At 45.4% G+C, this 22,294-nt stretch overlaps 1 protein-coding gene across 4 annotated transcripts in view; it reads left to right on the plus strand.

Annotated features, from left to right (window-relative positions):
• The first annotated feature begins 1,689 nt into the window (after positions 1-1,689).
• The window catches only part of FSTL4 (follistatin like 4), a 209,931-nt gene continuing 189,326 nt past the window's right edge, over positions 1,690-22,294 (plus strand). For 2 of the 4 annotated variants that reach the window (XM_035338643.1, XM_035338647.1), the window contains exons 1-3: positions 2,101-2,192; positions 7,019-7,157; positions 18,035-18,068. In XM_035338643.1, coding sequence (XP_035194534.1) covers positions 7,029-7,157; positions 18,035-18,068 — 163 coding nt within the window. In that variant the 5' untranslated portion in view covers positions 2,101-2,192; positions 7,019-7,028. Of the gene's footprint in view, positions 1,708-2,100; positions 2,195-7,018; positions 7,158-18,034; positions 18,069-22,294 lie in introns of those variants that run through there. The other 2 variants (XM_035338646.1, XM_035338644.1) reach the window with 2 other exon arrangements.

Below are 22,294 nucleotides of genomic sequence, written 5' to 3' on the forward strand. Positions count from 1 at the left end.
GGAGGAGGAGGGGGAGCCCCCCCCCCCCCCCCCCCCCCCCCCCCCCCCCCCAATGAGCTTGATATTGTCATTCCACAACAGTTCCCGGGGAATACCTTTCTGCCCCAAATTCAGCTTGCATAGCTGAATTTTATTCCGGATGCTTCAGCTTTTGGGGGTGGGTGGGAAAAAAAACGGGGTGGCACAGGCAGGGGGCTGGGGTCTGGGGACTCGGCGCTGCCTCGCCGCGCTCTCGTTCATCTCAGCCCCAGGAGCCACGTGGAGACGCAGCAGGCACGGGCTGTGCATTTAAAACTGCACCAGAATTATGTAAAATGAGCAAAACGTGCCAACTGCTACAGGCGTGTCGCAGCCGGCGTCACCCCAGCAAGCTGTCTGGGGTGAGGAAACCTGACTTCCTCCCCAGCATCCTCGGGCGTGTGGGGATATAAATAACCAGGGGCTGCGTGGATGCTTCACATGTCTCCCGATACATCTCATGTTTACGCCTGACTTTAAGAGAAACAGAGAAATGGCTAAATACTTCAAGCTGACAACACAGACAGACATTTTCACCGAATACATGATGTGGGTAAGTGGTTAGACTTCCCTTTCTTTCCTTCAGGAAGCGGGAAGGGGTTGTCCCCACTGGTATCATTGCTGTTTGCTGCTTTTTTTTTTTCCCTCTCCCCCAGGAAAGAGAAAAAGATCTCACTGAAGATGCCTTTTTTTTTTTCTCTGATTAGATTTCAGCTTTATTTTTGTAAAGCCCAGACCTCTCAAGCCTATAGGCCAGCCATGACACATGCGCTCGTTGGCTCACGTCGAACGCTCCGCAAGGACCCGCTTCGTGGTGCCCACGCGCAATTCACTGTGGATGCTCCCAGTCACATTTGTGATTTATTTATGTTTTAATCCAAATCGTAAATCAGCGATTTCAGATCATTCTTGGTAAGAAGAAGGAAATCAGAGCAAATAAGAGTTCCTCCAAGTCACTAAATAAGCTCATTTTTTTGGTAAATGCTGAAGATATTTTGGAGGTGCAACGTTTAACTGGCCAGAACTAAAAGTGTGAAAAATCCCTGAAAGCCGACCTTGCTTGGGATCTCCTGCAAAGAACAATACTGGTAATAATGAAAGAGCTTACCCCCATGGAAGAGCCTCTTCCTACAAGCTCATGGCTAATTTTGTGAGCTGACGTTATAACAGGCAGGTTTTCTTCCAGCCTAGAGCTGGTTTCTGGGAGCTGCCCGCGTCTTCTCAAACAGCTGAGCAGGGGGGTCCTGTCCCTCTCACGCTGAAGCCAATGACAAATGCAATTTAATTCCCTAGGATCCAGCTGTCGGGCTCTATATGGGCAGGAACACGGAGACCCACATGTTGTAAGAGGTCTTTCAGACTTCTGCTGCTAATTGCGGGCATCCGCCGCTTCGCGATGCATCCAGCTTGTGCCTAATTCCCCTTGGAAACCCAGCACCCCAAACGCCCTTTACACCCCACTCCTCTCCCGTAAACACTCAGTACCTTTTAAAACATAAAGGAGCAGTGATTGTATTGATCCCTTTTCTCTTCTTTTTTTTTTTTAACAGATGCGACGGCGAAGAGAATGAATGAATTTTAACGTTTGCCTTCCCGCGTGGCCGCGGATGCCCGGCACTAGAAGCAGCCCCTGGCCACGCAGCAGGGGCCCCACACCCCCCGTCCCCATCCCCTCCAGGTTTGCCAGAGGTGGGCCCCGTCTGCCCTGGTGCCCCCGGGGAACTTCTCCCCCTTCCCACCGAGGCTGCCCACGACGGGAGGGCCCGACACGGGGGCGCCTGGGGGCGGCGTGCAAATCTGGGGGCGGGGGGGGGCTGCGCACCCCCCCCCCCCCCCCCCGCCCCCCCCCCCCCGGCCCCCGCGGGGGGGGCCCCGCCCCCCCCCCCCGGGGGCCCGGGCCCCCGGGGGGGCCCCCCCCCCCGACCCCCCCCCCCCCGCCCCGCTGCCCCGAGGGGGCGGTCCCGGCGCCCCTCTCAGGTGCCGGCGATTGGGTGGAATATGCAAATGCGGCCGTGACGTCAGGCGGCTCCGGCCCAGAGAGCAGAAATAGGGCGGGCACGGCCCCCCCCCCACCTCCACCGCCGCCGCCGCTCCCGTCCCGGCCCGAGCCGTCCCGCAGCCCCCGGCCCCGCCGCACCCCTTCGGCCGCTCCGTCCCGCCCGGCTCCGAGCCCCAGGTGAGTGCTCGCCTCGCCCGGAGCGCCCCGTGGATCACCGTGGGTGCCCGGAGGAGAGATGCCGGGGGAAAGGTTTTTTTTTTATTATTATTATTTATTATTATTTTTTTTTTTGGGGGGTGGGGGGAGCCATGCCTGGCGGAGCGCTGCAGGGGGGTTTGGGGGGGAGGACACCTCGCTGGGGGAGCCTTCCCGCTGCCGGCTCCGCGGGGATGCTGCCGGGGATGCTCCGGGGATGCTGGCGGTCCACGCTGAGCCCGCGGGAGGGGCGTAGGAACAGGTGGGCACCCTCGGAGGGGATCGGAGGGGGTCACCCCACTCCCCCCCCCATCCTCCTCTTCACTGTTTTCCCCCCGACTTCCCCAGCCTGGGGATGAAGAGGTGAGAACGGCTCCCTCCCAGCGGGGTGGGCTGCGTTGGGGCCGGTCCCCCGCCTTGAGCCGAGCCGAGGCCGGCGGTGCTGCTCCTGCTCCTGCTGCCGTCGGGGGGGCGCGGGGCCGGCCGCTGCGTCCCGCCGCGGTCGCGAGTGGGGCCGGCGCTTCCCCCCGCGGCCCCTGGGTGGCGCCGTGGGGCCGGCGGCAGCCCCCGGAGCGCCCCGACGGGGCCCGAGCCCTGGGGTGCGCCGGGGGCAGGGGCTGGGCTGGGGGCAGCAGCTCCTGGGCTCCCCGGGCGGGTTGAGCTGTCTGAGGTGCTTCAGCCTGGGGGGACCGAGCGGCTGGGGGGTGATGGGGAGCACCGGGTGTTCCGCCGGGGTGCCGCGGGGCAGCCCTGAGCATAAACCGAGCTGCAGCTGAAACGTACCGGTCTGACAGAGGCAGCCCGGCAAGCAGGGGTTAAAATCTGCCAGATTTAAGGCCCTTGGTTCCGACTGGACCGATGTTCTCTTTTTTGTCTTTTTCTGGGGACATTGAAGCGTCTTGAATTTAAAGTGAAATATTCTTTGATGTATTCCGAAGCGTGCTTTAACGCAAACAGAACGCCTGGTTTGTAGCCAAACATCGCAGCTGATTCCAGCGAGTTCCCAACGCATCAAAACTTCACGTAGCTGCGATGCTGCAGATAGCTGGCGGCAAGCGTTGTTTGCCGTAATTATGTCGTGCTGAAAGGTCATCTTGGAATGGTTTTTTTCCTAAATTTGTAGTCTTTATAGCACTTGACAAGAAGTTATGGACATGAAAATTATTTTGCAGGCCACAGAAATACTGTTTAGATAAGACTGAGGCAATTGGAACAGGCAGTGGCAGAGGAACTGAGGAGCAGATCCTTATCTTGTGCTAACGGAGCCAGTTTATAGAGGTAATGGTTTGGTCCAAATGCCTTTTTTTTTTTTTTTGCTTATAACAACAGCCATAACTTCAGGTAATTAAGTTGAGCCTTTCTTTTGAACGTGGAGCTTGTTGGAAATTATTAACAGCTATTGCGAACTATGAATTTTTTGGCACTAAAACTTAAGGTGCAATTTAAGTAGCCCTGAAAACAAAACCAATAACCGGTTTTGGCAAATTACTTAATATTATTACAGTCACCCTAATTGAATTCTAAAAGCTGCTGTGTTGTGGAGGAAAAAGTTGTGGGCTGCCGGCTGCAATCTGTCTGCCTGCCTACTTGTACCATGTCACCGAGGTGCTTTAAACAACTTGTGGTGTTCTCCCTGCAAATGGCCAACGTGATTAGTGCCTGCCTTTTCCAAGGTCACCCTCCTGCCCGAGCAGCTCTAAAACCTGCGTCCTAAAGCCTGTGCTGGTACCTTTGGCTTACATCTGCTTGCTGTTTCTCTTGATTCAGATGTGTGGCCCCCATTTTTATGTGAGCTGAGGCTCCCCCTGTATATTTGTGTGCACAAACCCATCCGAGCCCAGGATGGGGGCATTCTGTAATTGCCAGTGTTACGCCAGCACCCGCAGGGCTTGGCCAAGTAACAGCGCGTAGCATGGCGCTGCTCTGCTTGTGCGAGTGTTTCTTGGCAAAGCAGTGCCAGCTGCTAGGAATGCTGCGGTTCTACAGAGGAAGAAGCCACGAGCTGTAGGCTTACCTCCAGCCTTTGTGTAGTATCTCCTATAACATAAGAGCCAGGGTGGTTTTGGAAGTAATTCCCCTGAAACCAACGGAGGCGTCACAAATGGATGCGGTGCTTAACTTGGTTTACTGTGTTTGAAAACAGTCAGGTTTAATTGGAGTGCCTGCGTCACAGGTACCAGCGTGTGCTTTGCATGGGGGATTCAAGTCTGTTCCCATCTTGCTAAGAGCCGGTGGGTGACAGACTCCCCTCTCCACCCTCAGTTCTTAGGAGGCTTCTAATGCTTACCTGCAAACATCGTCCGTCCGTGTGTGTGTACAGCAGCTTGTTCTATGCAGGGTGTCTGTATGCAAGCTGGGACTTATCTGGGCAGTGCTGTCCATACAGGCTCGTATCCTGCTTTGCTCAAGTGAGGACAGGAAATTGGTAGCGAACCTGGCTGAATTCATAGTGACCCATTCCATCAGTTTGAATGTTTTGGTTGACTTTGGGGAACTTTGCACTGCAGTCCAGTAGCTGGGTTGCATTGTGCAACTGCAGAGCTCAGGCAGATGTGCTGCGGCTCCCTTGGGGCAAGGGGGTGCTGGGGTACGGTTTGGGACACCAAGCAGCTTGGAAATGCTACGTGATATCAGAGTTAACTCTTGCTTGATATTTACAGCATGCATTTGTTGCTTGGCTTAGGCTATTCAGATCATAATGTATATTGCTGTGTCCTTCTCTTATTATGAGTGAGACCAATTAACGTTCTGCCAGTCAGCGTGCAATAAAAGTAAGTAATTCCTAAACTGAGAGAAAGATGTTCTACCAGTTCCATTTATAAGACGAGCAGAGCTTCTAGCATGCAGAGATGCTGCCCTTTCAGTTTCATCAGTGTTATAGGCATCTTAATCCAAACACCATCATGTTTTCTAGTGGTTATCTACTAAATATACACCAAACTGGCTGGTCCCCTCTTTTGGTCTAGGAATGTGATTTCAAGCAGCGTACAAATGAGAGGTCTCTAGAACTGCCAAGTGAAATGGTGTTTGCTGTGGTGGTATCAACAGAGCATACAAAATACCTCTATAAAACGTGAGAAATAGTACTGCTCTGCAAGAGCAATTCATAATGTAACAATGTACTTGTCGCTTATTGATATAGTGACTTTGGTTTATTAAACATTTATTTGTAGCCCCAGTAACATTACATCTGAGGTTTCTAATTGGAATTTAGAGAGCCTAATAAATTTTGATTTCATCCTGAGTGCTCTCAATTCAGGGTGTTTACATTAGAGCTGAGAAAAAGCAATGCCTTAACTCCGCGGGCGAGCGGTGTGCGGTGGCTGTCGGCTGTGTCGTGTTATTGACAGGATGTCTCTGGGCAGACAAAATAGTTGGGACCGAAGCAGTGCTGGTGTGAGTAGCTATGGCTCCCAAATTAATAGCGACGCTCTAAGCCTTGGATACACCCTGCAGCAAATACATGGTATGAAAACGCTGAAATGAGTCCTGTCAAGACAAGGTATGTCATAGGGGCTTAATTTTGCTATTAGCGGGTAATGTGTCTTGTTAATGCCTATCGCTCAAGCCAAGCAGCAGCCTGTCACTTGCATGTTGTAGCAATGCCATCTCTTGCTTCGTTAAGTGGTCATTATGCTTTATCATGGGTCTGCGCTAGCACCTTCTGCAGCTGCTGTGAAAGGCTAAAAACTTCTCTCAGCTGCTGTGGAATTGGAGCCAGGCTTGAAGACTCCTTTGGTATCTTCATTATGGGAAGTAATGGCAAAATGCAGCGTCCTGTCCCCAAAAAGGGCAGGTGAAGCACAGAGCTCTTGGGTTCAGCTGTGCTTTGGAGCCCAATGTCCCTTGAAATGCTCTTGGCTGATCTTCAGGGCATCAGCTCAGGGTTGTGCGCGTACGCACGACATGCGGCAGTTCCACCTGACAACACTTGGAGTAGCTGGCATTTGTATTTCCAAATTCATTTTAAAAAAAGAGAAAGGAACAACTCTGAAAGGGGATGCTGCTGTGGTGGAATCCTTGCTTATATCTCCCCGGTTCCCTGCTGCTGCAGAGCCAGGGCACGGAGATGGTGCTGCTGGTGAGCAGGATGAGCCTGAGGGGGCTCAGAAATGTCCTGGCTGGGACAGAGGCAAGTAGGTGGAGAAAGCTCAGCCCCAGGAGAGGCTCACCTAGATGGTGGCTGGAGGAATGCTTCAGACCTCTTGGGTACAGAGTTCGCTTCAGGTCTTGTGGGTTTTATTGGGTTCAGCAGCCAGCTGGGCAGGTCCAGCAGTGACAGGCCCCATGTTCCGGGTGTCGCTGTGACACCCCGCCTGGCTGCTGGGCCCTGCGAGGCTGCGAGCTCAGCCTCCGGCAGCGCCGAGGCTGAATGTGCTCGAGGCAGGTGTCATCCTCCGAGTCTGAGAGGAATAACAACGTCTTCTGTCACACTGCTGTAAGCCTCCGGTGATCAAAGAAATGAACAGCGGTGCCTGGTGAGGCTTTTGTGACGATCTGCTGAGGGTACAAGTGCATGAAGTGACTACGAATAACCCTGCGCTGCCTGAGGAGGGGTGAAGGCACCTCTTGGTTTCCACAGAACCATAACCTCCTGCTTGGGGCAGCTTGCTCCTTGCCACGGCAGCTAGATTTGGAAATCCCAGTGGTCCGGCTTGGCAGGGGCAGGCTGGGATCAGCATGGCTGTTGGAGGATAACCTAGGGGTAAATATTTCACCAAGCTGTTACAGGAAGCTTCTGCATGTTACTGAATCTCAGCTGGGTTTGGTTTTGAGAGTGCTTTATGACTGTTCTCTTGTTTTCAACAGACGTGAAATGATGAAGTCAAGAAGCTTTTGGTTATCTCTCGTATTGCTTGGGGTTTTCCCGTCAGTCACAAGGGGATGGATGGACGCGGCCGGCAGCAGAAGGCTGTTTTCGGATGCGGGGAGGTTGCACCAAGAGGTACTGTAGATCAGCTGCTGCTGCAGCTACAACTCTTGTCTCTATTTTTGTGTGTGTTCAGGCTCTTTATACTGTAAAAACAGAAAACAAGTGAGGGCGTATTTCCTCTGTATTTGTACCAAACGCCTGCTGGGGAGGTCAGTGAAGAAGCAATGATTGCGAAAGGACCATGAAGCACAAGCTCTTACCCTTCTTGCGTATATCGCTGTAGTTCTGGAAGGAAAACTGCATCTGGCTGTTGTGGAGATGTGGTCTTTGTCCCCCAAAGACTTCATGGTATGCTCTGTATTAAGGCCACTGGGACCTATTAAACTAAATTTAATAAGCAAGCCCTGTCCTGGCTCTTCACTTGGGTCGATGGATCTTTGGGTGAAGCCTTCTGAAACAGGCCATTTGCTAAGCGTACCTGAGCCATTGGTCGTTGTGGGAGGACCAACAGACTTAGAGCCCATGCTGGCTTCTGATGGCACAACGGGGACTGAGGGCACATGGTGGCCTTTGGGTGACAGTGGTCCTGGTCTGGCCAGAGAAGACCCCGAATGCACAGCCTGGTGGGGAGGTGGGGCTCCTGCCTTAGTGCAGGATGGTGGCGCCTGTCACCTTTCATGCTCTGGGCTTGTGGCAGTTGTGAAACAACTGAACCTGTTCTCAGAGCTGAAGGTGACAGCATTGGCTTTCCTTGTGGTGGCAGGAAAGCCAACGCTAAACAGGTGGCTCCTGTTTAGCAGGACTTGATCATTATTTTAGTGGAGATTTTGAGATTCTGATGTTCCGAGTTTTGTCTCAGGAGTACTTTTTCCTTGAGGTATCCCTTCTCCATTCTGTAAAAGTGAAGAAAACACCGCCACCCTCACCTCCAGTGCTTTGTTGCTGTGTAGTCAACACACAGTACACAGGCACTCTAATATTAAATGCTTCTGTATTGCCTTGGATCATTTTAGCTTTTTAGAAATAATTAAATATTTGGCATGGTTTTGTATTAAAAAAAATAATTCTTCACTAATGCATATTAGTTATGATTTTTGAAAAAGTTATTCTGAAGAATTAAATTCATTACTCAAATAATTTATTTTAATATAAGCTGTAGAACTATTACACTACATGAAAGACATTCATTCATTTGATCTTGCTCTAAAAACCATGCAGTTATTGCACCAATTACTTGATCTTGCTTGAGGTGAAAGGATCTAAGCTAGAAATGTATTTGTTCAGAATTGTACAGAATTTATAACCGGTGTGAATATTAGAACTTTTAATGTACAACACGCAGTTAAAATAGCTTCCAAGGCTGTAAGTTATAATGCAGATTTTTAATAAAGTAACTGTCCAGAAAGCTTGTTCCCCGGGAAAGTGTTCATATGGTGTAACACCAAAATGAATCTGGAGATCCTCAACGTAGCTGTCAGGTAGGACAGCGAAATGGAGGTGGCCACTGTTTTCTCAAAATGCATTTGTTATCTTTCAGAAAATGATTTAACCTTAATATATTTTCATAAGAGAAAACACTTAACTCTTTTCTAGTGATATTTGGCTTTGTTCAGCTGGGAGTTCATCTCCTGTGCAGTGTAATTTTGGCTGTTCTTTGTTTATGGAGTTGTGGGTTTGGAGCCTGTGCCAGCCAGGGACTCAGATGCTGCTTTTTATTCATCAGAAATGTTTGTTAGTTACCAACTACATGGCTTCTGATTAATATGTAATTCCATTAACATGCATTTAAATCATTGAATCACAAATAGAAAGCTCGTAGCAATTCACTGAAATTGCTTTACAAATAAGTAAAGGGTTAATTTACAGGTCAAATAATTTGAAGTATGCCCTGATCTAAGATTCCTACAAACTTCATCAAAGCAAATGCTTGGCTATGGGTCACTGACCTTCACTAATACTTGTTCTGATCTACATAGGAACAAGTTTACTGAATCAAAAACATTGCTTAATTTATGTTCAGATTGCTAAATCGATTTCTTCATGGTCTGTGGTAGAATTATTGCAGTTGTGCTTTGCATTTATAAAGGGAAAAATAAGTCTGGAGGCCACAGACTGCAGTACGCAGCCTTTCTGCATGAGGAATTAACTTTCCAGCACACCAGTGGTGTCTGTTTTCCTGATGCTCAGCCTCCCACCTCTGAAATTTATGGGGTGTTCCTGAGAAGAGGCTTTTCTGAAATATTTTCAGTCTTGAATAGAACAGTAATGAACATGGGTATGCAGTCTGAAGTTCCATGGATATAGAATGAATTAAAATAGCCTAATTAAAAAGGACAATGTTGGTTCTAAACTGAAAAGCTGCAACTTGCTTGGTCCATATTACTTTGGGAGAATGCTGCTGTCATTTCACATGGCGAAACTTCTCGGGCTGGTTCAGGAGGGTGCTGACAAGTTCTTGAAGCTTCTGGGTGCTGTGCGTGGAGCACTATGAAGCTAGGATGTGCAGCTTTCTAGGGTTGAACCATCATGGAATTAAGTTCTGAGTATATTCAAAAACAAATGCACAGAGCTCATGTGCTCTGGGGTGGTAGTTATGGAAAGGGCTTTGCCCCTGCTTTCAGCATGGCTGTGTTCATGTTAGGCTGGGCATTGTATAGGTGACCATGTTTCTCGGACGGCTTTGGTATTAGAAGGCCTTTGGTTTGCCTTTGAGGCAACAGATCACTCTGGGATCATGTTTCCTTTCTGAAATGGAAAAGAGTTCCTAAAAATGTAGTTTGTGAGCTTTTGCTACTGTTGGTAGCTGTGGGGAGCTTCCAGAACAAGCACAGGAGAAAAGGCCCAACCTGAACTAACCCTGGGGTTCTGCACATCGAATCTGAGGGAGAACTTGGTCAGGAGATTTGAATGGCGTGGTTTGTGCTGGACTGGTGAAGGAGATACTTGGATGTCACTGATAGCTCCTGGGTGGTTGTGGTACAGACTGGCAGGCATCCTGACTTCTGGGCTACTTCTGAGCTGCTCTGATTTTTTTTATATATATTTTTATAAGAAATACTTAATCACTCTCAGCTTTCATATTTAGCTGCATTTTTGCAACCTACTCTCCTGCTGAAGAAGTTTCACAAGACAGCAGAACCGTGATATGCGCAGTATGCCATGCTCCTGCAGGGAGCTGAGCTGTGTCCGCAGGGGCTCCTCCAGTCCAGAACAAAAGCTGAGCTCCCTCTGCTCACACAGGTAACAGCAGCTCTTGCAGATCCAAGCACTGGCATATTTGCTTTTCCCCCTCTCCATGCTGCAAGATGTTCACACCTCACTGAGGTTGCCTTTTTCCCAGAAAGGAGCAAGGCACTGCTCATGTGCTTTTGTCTGCCATGGGCTGTGACAGCACAGTTCAAGTGGTAAGCTAGACACAGAGTGCAAAAAGTAGAGTTCCTTGATCATTTTTTACCAGTATTTGTCTGTCACCTTATCTTGCTTTTGCCTTAAATTGTACCACCACCCTCGAAGTATCATATGCAGCTATCTATGCCAAGTCTTACTTTTATGCTAAGGGATGTAGCAAACATGTTCTTTTTAAGGTGCCCTAACTTTCTTATTGGCACCTGGAAGCTTTCAGCTGTGTAGATTATCTATCGTTTGACTTGTTCATTAGTTATTACTTGCGTAGCACCTGAGCTGCTTAAAATCTCCAAGTAATAAATGTCACCTTCACCTTCAGCATGACTGCAAACAGCTGTGCCGTACCAGCCCTCCTGTGCCATCCTACACAGGATAAACCATCCCCCTGGAGTCCACTCACCGCCTGAGCTGCGCTTCTCCAGGAGTATCAGTTATTCCTGAAATTTCTAATTATCTGCAGATTCCTCAATGTTGTTTCACTTAATGCCGCAGCTGAAGACCACAGTTGATGATTCCAAGCAGCAGGGGAGTAATGGGGATGGTTTTTGCTGCTTCCCCCGGCAAAGTTGTATTTCCTGATCTGACTACGAAGGCACTGCTTTGGGAAGCAAGATACAAAACTGCAAAGGCTTTTGATGAAAGCTTTTGCTTATAATTCAAATAGAGGCGTAATTTCAGAGCGTGAGCTTGGAATAAGACAGGCACAGTGTATCAATTTTATATGCAGTTGAAGATCTAATATCCTGGTATTTATTTTAAGAATTATTAGTAGTAATGTATTCTGCTGTGTGTGTGCTCTTCCTGCTTGTAAGTCAGTTTGGAGAAAGGAAGGAAAGAATCAGATTTGAATTAAAATCTATACTGAGCTACAGCCTGCTCCTGCTTTAAACCTTAATGAAGGGAAGGGGAGACAAGGCTTATATTTATGTTTGTGTATCCTTTTTGGGGAAATATGGATAACTCACTCCTTGTTACCTGCATTTGTGGTATCTCATAAAAGCTGTAATTGCAGCTTGTAGACCACCCTAAATTTTAAGTAGCATACTATCCCCTTGGAGATGCAAAACTTTGGCTGCAGGTGCTGGTTACCAGTGTAAATGTAGTTCAAGGTGCACAAGTTCTGTATGCACGATTTAAAGGTAACTCCTTGCATGCAATCCCTTACAGAACCCCAATCCTGCTTCCTTTAATTTTTAAAACTTCTGGTAGCATGTGGTGTGATACCCCTTGGTTGTCTCACGTTGCCCAGTGGGGGTTATCACCTCTCAGCTAATAGCAGCCGCAGCCAGCAGCTGACGGCAGCTGTGGGTGGCTTCTCAGGTGCTGATGGCCTTGAATTTTGGTGCTGGAGGTTGCCAGGGTTGGGTGCTGGTCCCCGGGGAGTGGAGGGACCGTGTGGCTCAGGGTACTTGGCACCGCTGAGCTGTGGCACAAACTGACTAGAAGGAATCAAATTTTCTGTAAGTTTTTCTCATGTCACAGTTGAGCAACTGTGAAAAATCATATCTAGGTGGGGAAATGCTGATGTATTCCTGAAGCAGAGAATTAGATCAGAGTAAAACTTATCTTGCAAATTAAAAAAAAAAAGGCAATTCTACTCTGCTGTGATGATGTGGATGGTTACATTTTCTGACATCCTCTTCAGAAGCTAATTAACCTTAAAAGACTAAACATTGACCATTTTTTTTCCAAATGTCGTGTATCCTTCATTCGAAAAAGGCTAGAGCAGTGGCTTTGAAAGGAAGACCGTTCTACTTCAGAATTCCTTCTATCATCAGGCAGGGCATTTCTTACCTTTTTAGGTCAGGAAGGATACAGCTGCATATTTGGAGTTTTTTAAAACAGGCTTCCCATGAGCTTCCAGATGACAATGTGGAAATTTATGGAGCTGTACCTGAGCTTCTAATCTGAAGTCCTGAAATAGTGAATAAAATCAGAGAAGCAGCAATTATCTCAATTAGCTACCGTATGTTTGAACAGATGATACTGTGTGATGTGAGACATCAGATTTTCTCAGTTTATACTAGACAGGACAAATCTAAATTGCCAGCTTCTGTCCTGATACTAAGATTTCTCCAAACCGTAGTGTATGACTTTTCTTCCTCATGCCAAATTAAAAAAAAAAAAGTAGATGTTCTCTGCCTCATTAGCATCTTTTTCAGGAATATATTGTGTTCATGGCTGTAAACAGAAAAATCCTGATTGTTAAACCAAGCTACATATTAGCCATAACCACTGCATGTGCTGCAGTCCATACGCAGTGCTTCACCTAGCCCTGTGCTGGATCTCAGTGTAATTGGCTTGACCCCTCACTTGAGATAAGAGCAGGCTCTGAAGGGGGGGAAAATATCTGTGGGATAATACTCTATTAGTAGGAACAGCCACTTCTTTATTAATTTGCTAAATGAGTTAGGGCTATATATTTAGAAATTGTAGAACAGTTAGGCTGATCCCGAGAGCAGGTCCCTGGAGAGTCGCTGTGTGCAGAGGTAATGTCTAATTTTGTGATAGACCCAGCGTGAGCCCAGATGCATGTGCTGAATTGGCTTTATCCTGTGTGAGCACTCCCGAAGAAAGTACCTAAGAGGGCTGCTACAGTCCAGTAATAAGAGATCACTTGCTGATCCAAAATGTTACCTATTCTTTTGGGTCTTGCATCTCTTCCATTTACTGTGGTAATTGGCTCCGGCAAGGACTGCTACACCAACCTTTGCATATGGTTATTAAAAAAACGAATTACTCCTTGTGACTAAATCACAATCAGTATTAAAGGACAGGACTGAAGACACTGCCAGATTATCTCCTGAATTGCTGTACTTAAGTGCAGTTGGTACCTGTTTGATACCAGATGTGGTGCAAGTCAGACATCACGCTCATGTGGTCAGAGGCTGCTAACGAGAACTGCAAATGCACAGCCGTACATAAATATCTGTGAATACTGGTGTGTAGTTATATTTAGTGCTGTGGTGGATCTTCCATCATCCCAGAAAGGCGGGTGGGGGAAACAAAGAATTCAGTGGAGGCTGCAGTAATGTGTAACAGAAAGAAAAACTCTGACTGTGAAGTGTTCTGGTAGGATTTTGCCTGACCATGAAAGGTGCTGTGTGCTCCTTGGAGATAATGTGATGCACGCTTCTGGGGGGGGTCAGGAAATGAGGAGCCTCCTGCTTCAGCAGGAAGAGCAGAATCCCACGTGGCATGGTCTGCGTGCAACAAGGATTTACAGGGAGAGCGTTGGTGTGATGTACAGCAATGTGTTGTGGAGGTGTGAAACTAACATTGATGCATTTTTATACAGAGGTGTTCAAAGAATTTATCTACCCTGATACCAAATGGACCCAGAAGTGGTTTTGCTGCTTGGATCTGCCTCTAATGACTCTCAGTAAATCTACTTGTCACTTGTCACTAGTCCACTTGTTGCTCCTTGGCCACCAAGCAGTGTCTTGCTTGGTGTGTTGTGTATTCCATATGTGTAGTTGCATCTAACTCTGTCCAAAAACACCCCCCCACACACCTTCCCGCAGTGTTTGTTCTGAATGAAATCTGATTCTTCATTCTGGAACTACTGTCTGTGCAGCCATGATTCAGCATTAATCAGGAGCCTGTAACACAAACTGGCTATTATGTCTTGGCAGGACATCTTGATGCTGGCTTCTGGAAGGCTGGTGTTCCCTTTTATAAAGGCAGGATTTGTGCAAGAAAGTTGTTGAATTGCATGAGGTTTGTGCAGGTGCTTGTGCAATGCTTCCACGCAGCATCTGTGGGGGAACGAAGTGTGTGACAGTCGGCAGGGAACTATTTCTGATTTTTTGTTCCATCTAACCCATCTAGGATTAATAATTGTACTTGCTACCACTGCATCTGCTGTCATGTGCAGACACAGGTTTGGTTAGTCGTTCAGAGATGTGTTTTTCCAGTAGATGATAGATGCCTTGTGAACAGCAATACTGGAGCAAACATACCACATTGATTTCCACAGAAGCAATGATTATGTACTTCAGGTACAGAACAGAGGGGCCCTTTGTTCTGCCTTCAATTAACTAACTTTAAAAAGGAGGAAAATAGGTACTGAAACTGAGCCTTGACAAACAAAACTGCTGTATTACATTAAGTGCTACGGTTTTCATGAAGCTTTACAGAAGGAATGAAAAATCTGAGACCATTTTTTTTCACTTAAAAACATATGATCTATGCTTTGATAAAATTAGATTTTTAGTTAAAGGAATTTGCAGTCACTAAATGGCGGCCATGAAATAAGTCTCATTTATAACCATCTGCTTTATGGCTTCTGCAGAGAAGTATTCCTCAGGCAATGCATCTGAGAACTTTAATGTCATTTTTATCAAAATGGTTTGCTTCTCTACTAATGTTATTAAAACCTCTGATTTTTTTTTTTTTTAACTTGAGAGCAGCATCTTACACTTCAAAGAAAGGGCGACTGCTCCTTTTTGTGGAGATTGCCACTGTCACAGCATGCGTCATGGTGCTGTGCCTGTGGCCAGCCGTACCAGCAGTGTGTCGTACTGGTATATTAGATCATTAATAGAAAGGCCTTACGTTTAGCATGCCCTCAAGGAGGAAAATTAGCATAGTTCCTTTTGTGTTACAAAAAAAAAATTAGTTGGAGGCAAACTAAAAAAGTACTGAGTTCTTGCTGTAGTTTCACTTGGAGGGACAGAGGCCTCAGAGTTGTTTTCTACCTGGAGCTTGTTCCTTTTTGTGGTCACTTAAATCCTGCCATGGCTGCCAGGTGTTTTTTCTCCTTTCCCAGGTTTTTATGTATGCTTCTGAAATACTGTTCTCAGTGCCGTTGGCCTTTTCTCCCTGAAAAGGGGCATTTTGGGGGAGTACCAAGCGCTGACATTCTCCATGGTAATGAGGTGGTAGCTTGCAGCCTGACCTCGTATTCTCCCATTGTATTGCCATCAAGATTTTTCCTCTGAATCTTGCATCTGGTTTTTGGGTAGTTTGTATTCATTAGAGCTTACAGTTATAAAGGGAAACAGAGTAAAAGAAGGGGAACTTTGAAGACCAACCTTTGTTTTTTTTCCTCAGTGTCTATGCAGTTCTTTCATGGAAATGCCAAAAGGGTATTTAATACAAGTGAGCTGACACTTGAATTTTTTTTAGCGTGTGATTGTCTTTTTTTCTTTTGATCAATGTAATAGTTGTAATTAGTTTTAGTGTTTTTAAGCCTTTGAACTGCAGAGTATTCAAGCAGCTTGTTAAAGTGAGGGACTCCAGGGGAACTTTAAAAGTACTCTTCCCGTTTGCATATATTACATGTACATGGGCTTAATGATATCAGGCTGTATCTGGATTTTTTTTATTCTGTGCCCCACCTCTTAAAATAATATTTTGAAAAGCTTTGAGAGGTCCCTGGAGTGTAACTGTCTACACAGCTCAGAGCTTTGCCACCTAAAGAGGATAAATGCTTTGAAGTCTGTGCTAATCCTGACTGCCATTTCCCATATTTCTTGAGATCACTGAGATAGAATCCTATGGGGAATAATAACTTACTGTTTTTATAAATACCAACTTTTTTTTGTTTATCCCCCTTGGTTGGCTTGGAGGATGGCAAGGAGCCTCTTTCTGCCTTCCTGATCTTACTACTTCTTTGACAAGAACACAACTTGTTTTCAAGATAGGAGAGAGAAGCTGCCTCTTCTGTGTATGCACGAATGGTGACAACATATAAAATAGTCACCAGGTTGGAGCAGAGCAGGCCCAGGAGATGTGTGGTGGAATTTGGCCCTGAGCTGGTACAGGCCTCAGCTGGGCTGTGCCCGCCTGTGGTGGCCAGGCCGTGAGCTGGGACCTCGCTGGGGTCCTGGAGTGACAAGACAACAAGGAGCATTTCTGTAGGTAGTAAATGAATAGCTACAACCATGTAGTGTGTGTTGGGTGAGAAATATTGCATCCTGGAGTGAAACGACTTGTTTTGGTTGAAGTGCTGCTGCCTGGTGTTTCCAGGCTGGGGAAGCGAGGCCAGCAGTTGTTAGCCGAGCAGGTACTGCTGTTACTTCCAGGAGCTCTTTTTCCTTTGGTTTATTTCTATCTTCAGTCACTTTGAAAAGCTCTTTTTTTTTTAATCGCATGCTCCAGTAGCAGGTTTCTGTTACCCCATGGCAAAGCACTAATGCAGAAAGGGGTGTGGGTAGACTTCATGAGATGCGCAGCACTTTGTTTTACTTCCCCCTTTGTCTAAGTGTGGTCTGCAGGGAGTTAGTTTACGTGAAAACAGCACAAATAAAAACATAAGCATCAGGTGGGATAAAGCTCAGATGTCTAGGAAGGTCATTTTTTCCTATCAAAAGGAGGAAAAATTAGTTTTATTTCATTCTCAGGTAAGTAAATATCTGAGAACAGTGAGCACTAAGGGAATGAAATGAAGTTAAGCAAGGCATATCCACAGGGGTAAAAATCTGCATAGGAAGTGTTTGGCAGGGGGCTGGAGAACTTGCTTCTGTTTTCTGTGTCCCTGCTGTAGGGGACACCAGTGGGGGAAAAGTAGCTTTTTAAAATCTGGGAGCAGATTACCAAGTAAGAGCCAAGTTGTTTCTGAGGTATATCGAATGCAGCAAGGAAAGTCCTGGGGCCCAGTGTGGAGCTGGGTGGGAAGCAGCTGCTGGCACTGTCTCTGGCATCTCATAGGCGTCCCCAGTTCCAGTGGCAGCACAGACTGTGCTGGTGTCTGCCAGGATGTCTTTGGGGTCTTCCAGCTCCAGGTGTGTGCTCAGTGGGGATAATCCTGCATGAATGGGCAGTGTCCAGGTCAGTGTCACTCAGGGCAAGTGGTGTGTGGGGATGGTCTTCTGGAGTCCTCTGAGATTCCTCTAACTTCAATACTGGTTGCAAGAAATAACTGGAACGGTAGAAACTATAAGCATTTGTAATTAATCCATAAATAACTTTCTTCTTGGAATTAAATATTTATTCATTTGGAGCCCCACCATTAGAGTAAGTAGATAGTGTTGTTCGGGAATGCAATGCCCTTTGAGACTCTAAGCAATGTGTTTTTTAAAGTTTTCTGATTGGAGGTGGTAGTAATGCTTTGCATGAAACAGGGCAGATAATGTGGTTGTGCAAATATTGAAACGAACCCTCAGAGCATGAGTAGTTTGATCATTCTGAAATTATGCAGGTTTTTGTGACAGTCTCTGCTAAAAAGACCCATAACTGCTCCTTCTCCCTCAATCCCAAATTCTTGCTGTATTAATAATAAAACCCATTGTAGCTGTTTCCATTTAACAATAGAAAAAAAATCCATTTAAAGTAAGATATTGTGCTCTACCATGTAACCTGTTGTGGAATGATGAATCACTTCAGGTGATATATTAATCCATTAAATATTTATGGACAAACTGAAATGTATACTTGTAATTACTCAGTTATTGTGCAGAGCTTCATAGATGCATCTCTGTGACAATGACTAATGCTTTTAGGGGTTTCTGTTCGTGCTGCCTTTGAACAATTCTTGTATACTTTTTTTAAAAAAACAACAACAACAAAACAAACATAAAAATTCCTCTTTTTCGTTATAGGAATCCAGAAGGTTTGAAGTCACAAGAAGAAAAGGTAGGAGAAGTTTTTCTTTCAATGTGCTTGTTGGTGTTGAGTATTCTTACAGTGACTTCTTAAAACAAGCATGAGTTTACAGACTTGAAAAAGCATACTGCTGCCAGGTTTCAAAGACCGCCTCCGAACACTCACCTGACATATCTTCGTGTACTGACTTGTAGATTTATTTCAATGGAAAGTTGCTTTTTCAGAGCAGAATGGCATTACAGGCTTGGGCATGCAAATCAAAGTTTGGGTGCTGATGGGATCTAAACTCTGACCCTGGAACATCTTGGGGAGAAAAAGGCTGAGAAGTCTTTCCATGTGTGCAGTGCTGCAAATTTGTGCTGCAAATCCACTCCAAGGCTTAGCAGTGTTGAACACAAGTCGTGCAGGTACTCTGAGCTCAGGTCCTGCCCCTGCAAACTTTTGCGTTAGTAACTAATTGCTGTTATGAGCAGCTCATTGATGATTCCTGGCAGCTGGGTGAGTATCAGCCATCAAAGAGCTCATTCTGGTTATCATTAATTTTGATTTTGTTTAGCAGATGTCTTCCAGATCATGCAGTTGTTTGCCTCATCTGTCTCAATATAATGTAATGAGGTTTTGACTACCATTGTTTTATTGTGTAAATTAAAAAGGTCAGGTCCACTTGTCCTCTGGGCAAATAATCCCTTGGTTTTTCTGTTTTTTTGGCTGTGGACACAGGTCTCCAGTCAGGAGCTTCTCAGCCCAGGGAGGCTGAGACAGCAGAAGGACTTGAACAATTGAAATATATAGCTGCTGCAAAGGCAAAATCTGGTTAGCTTAGATTTCCAGCATGCATGAGTTCGTCTAAACTTACATATTTTTTTAAGGAAGAAATTCCATTTTACCAGAGTTCTATCAGTGTTAAACTGAGGAGGGATCATGGGTTGTTAAGGTGGCTCTGAGATGCAAAGAACTTTTCTTCCTCACAGGTGTCAAGACACTATTCTAGCTGTGCAGTGTGTGGTGCAATTCGTTATTGACACAGACTGAATCCAGTTTTGTGCTGGTGTAAGTGGGTTTAATGAACAAAACTTTGTAAAAACTCTAAGCCTGACTTCAGACGTGATTTGGATCTCCATAGCTTACTTCTGAATGAAGGCAACCAGAATTTCTAAGAATTCAAATAGCAATTTTTGAAAGTAAGACTGAGTTTATGGGTTATGAAGGTGCTTTGGAAATGTTACTTCAGAAAATCTGGTGTTTGAAGGACTGGAGACTACTTGGAATTCAAGAAGAAAATGCTAATAAAGCATGGTAAACATGTTGGTCACTAAAACGGGTGGATTTGTCAAGCTGTCTGGTCACTTTCAGCAAAGACTAAGGATCTCCTTCTATGGAGTTTGGTTCTCAGTAGTTTCTATGAAATAATTAAACAAAAGCCTCCTTCAGAAGCCTAATGAGTACTAACATGTTTGCAGAGCAGGTACCACAAATATCAGGTGAGTAGCAATGTTTATGCACACAAAAGGATTTAAATTGTTACATGGCATGATCTGATTTTTTTTCTATAGAATGGTAACTTTTGTATGGATAATCTTTTTTTTCCTAAAGAAACCAGAGAGGATGGGTTGAAGGGTGGAGAGTTTATTTTTGGAATGGAGGAAGAATATTGTTCCCTGTCCCTGGTGGAAGAGTTGAATTTGAAAAAAGTTTAAAAAATGAAACTTAAAAATATCTAACAAACTACCACAAAAGAGAACATGTAGCAAGCATGCTTTGTTCTCTTTTATTCTGTCGTCATGGATGAGCAAGAGTAATTAAAAATTTTTGCTGAAGCGAGGGGCAATCCTGGCTTACACTCTCCAGAATTTCTTTTTTCCCTTTTGGACAAAAGGTTTTGATTTCATTAGATTGAAGTTGGTTTCTTTCAAAGGAAATAAAGCTTGGATTGTTGAATGGGTCCATGTGTAAACACTGACTCACTGTACTTATTTCCTTCAACAAATAGTCCATTTAATTGACACTGATGGCCAGTTGTGCCTGGGCTTCCAGGGTTGTGTTTATATTAGATGAAAGAAAGATGTGAAAACACTCTTAGCTGTGGATGAGCCTAGTTAAACTGGGATGCATTTGGTTTCCAGCGTCAGGACTGCAAATGCTGGAGAAATTTTGAAGCTGCTCCAAAGCCCATTACAGTCGATGAATGGTTTCCTTTGACTTCCGTGGGCGCTAGATGAACAGTAATTACATGATCTTTTAATTGCTGTGGTACAGAGGGGAGATGCTTCCCTGACTGCAGCTGGCAGCCATCTTCCACTGTGATGTATGAAGACTGATTTCTTTCTGAATTCAAGTGGCAATGGCTGCAGAGCTGTTTTGTTCCGGGGCTACCTAGCTGGTGTTTGAATATTATCCTTTTAGACTAAAGATGCTCTGTGAACTGAAAACAAAACAAAAAACCTCATTCTGGTAGTTAATTAGAAGCTGTAACAATACTTCCCTATATTCAGTTTAATCCCATTAAGTCAAAATTTTGCTTTCAAATATAACCCACTGCAGTTTACATCCGCATTATACTCATGTAATGGAAAACAGAACATGTTATGAGGCACCAGATTTCGTGATGCTGGGTTTAAAAAGAGAAACAAGAAAACAGCATGTGGTAGATAAGCACAGGATTTGAACGCCATTTTTTTTATTACTCTTCTAAACTCAAATCGGGGCAAGTTAGAGGAGGCAGACCTTTTTTTCCAACTAACCATTTTGTTCTTATTCTACTTCTATCTAAATACTTTTCCATTATTTACTCCATATGTTTATACAACCACACCCCATGCAGTTCACGCAGTGAGGATGCAGTATTGGCTTGTGTAATGTTTGTTTTCTAGATTGTTTTTGTCTCCCTCGATATCTGCTGGCACCCCGGTGAGTGTATGTTGAGCAGATGAGCTCCCTGCACTAGGGCTGAGCGGGATTTCACCGGTCTGGGTGTGTCTGGGTGTTCAGCTCTCTGGTTTCAAGTGTTAGCGTTATTGCTGGTTCCTATATGCAACCTGCATTTAGCACACAGGAAAGGGAAACGAAATAAAAATGTTAACCTGTGTTTTTACATCAGCTGTCCAGGATAGGGCAGTGCAGTGGTGCAAGAACAGGTTGGACTCGGCAAAACGGGGACAGGGAGTCGGGAAATGCAGCAATTTGTGCTGACTGGGTGGACACGTGTATTTAGTGGAAAGGAGAGGGAACAGCATGCAGCGGAGAAGAGGGAGACTAAAAGGCTTACAGCAATTCAGAAGTGCTAGACCAAGCTCCAAAGGGAAAGCCTGTGAGCATTTGGCTTGACAGTGGCTTCATTTCAAAGATGGGCGAGTTTTTACTATGTAATGAGTATAGATGAACATATGATGCTCATCTGTTCCTGCAAATTAAGGACCGCAGAATTTCTGTATGTAAAAGCCGTGTATGTTCATATCCATCAAATTCTACACGTCTAGCAGAAGGGGTCTCTGGTGGTTGTCCCGACTATTTCAAGCACATAAGGACTAATTCTGCAACTTTTGGAGCTGACAAATGCTCCTGCTGCTGTTGGAAGTGCAGGAATAAAAGCTGCTCAGTACTAAGAATAAAGTGTAGGCAGAGTTTAGCTGTATGGCTAAGTGTATGGATGGTCACATTAAGTAGAGAGGCAGATATTCAGCAGACACAAATGAGCAAAGCCACACAATTTAATGGACCACCAGTGCTTTTTATTAGCTGAGGATCTAGCCGAAACGCTTAACTTTTAATTTGTTTTTGTTGCTCACAATCATCCATTCAACAAATTAGTGTCAAAAGTTGCTTTTTAAACCATTCAGCCAAGAAATGTTCAAGCAGATTGCTTCCACTCTGTTTGTCCATATAATCTTAAATGAGTTGCAGCTCCAAATTTATTCAGACAGATGACATCAAACTACCATAAAAATACAAACTGTCTGTTTAGCATTAAAAGGATAAAGCCTTTTCTTTGAGGCATTCATAAGCCCTTTATTGTGGAAGTCCCATTTGTATTTTTGTGTGTTTATTAATGACACACGATCTCATCATTGTAGTGAGTTTACTAATCACAGTGAAGAACAAGAGAACAGAGCTTACCCACGTTGCTGTGGTTTTACTGAAAGCTCTGGAGCTGCATCAATTAGCAGTGGTGGAAGATCCAGCCAGCAGCTTAAGGAATATTTCATTGCTTGCCACTTGATGTTGGTTCTGATGCCTTAGATGAAAAAACAACTCGTGGT

This window comes from Oxyura jamaicensis, chromosome 13, assembly GCF_011077185.1.
Source record: "Oxyura jamaicensis isolate SHBP4307 breed ruddy duck chromosome 13, BPBGC_Ojam_1.0, whole genome shotgun sequence".
Taxonomy (NCBI): domain Eukaryota; kingdom Metazoa; phylum Chordata; class Aves; order Anseriformes; family Anatidae; genus Oxyura; species Oxyura jamaicensis.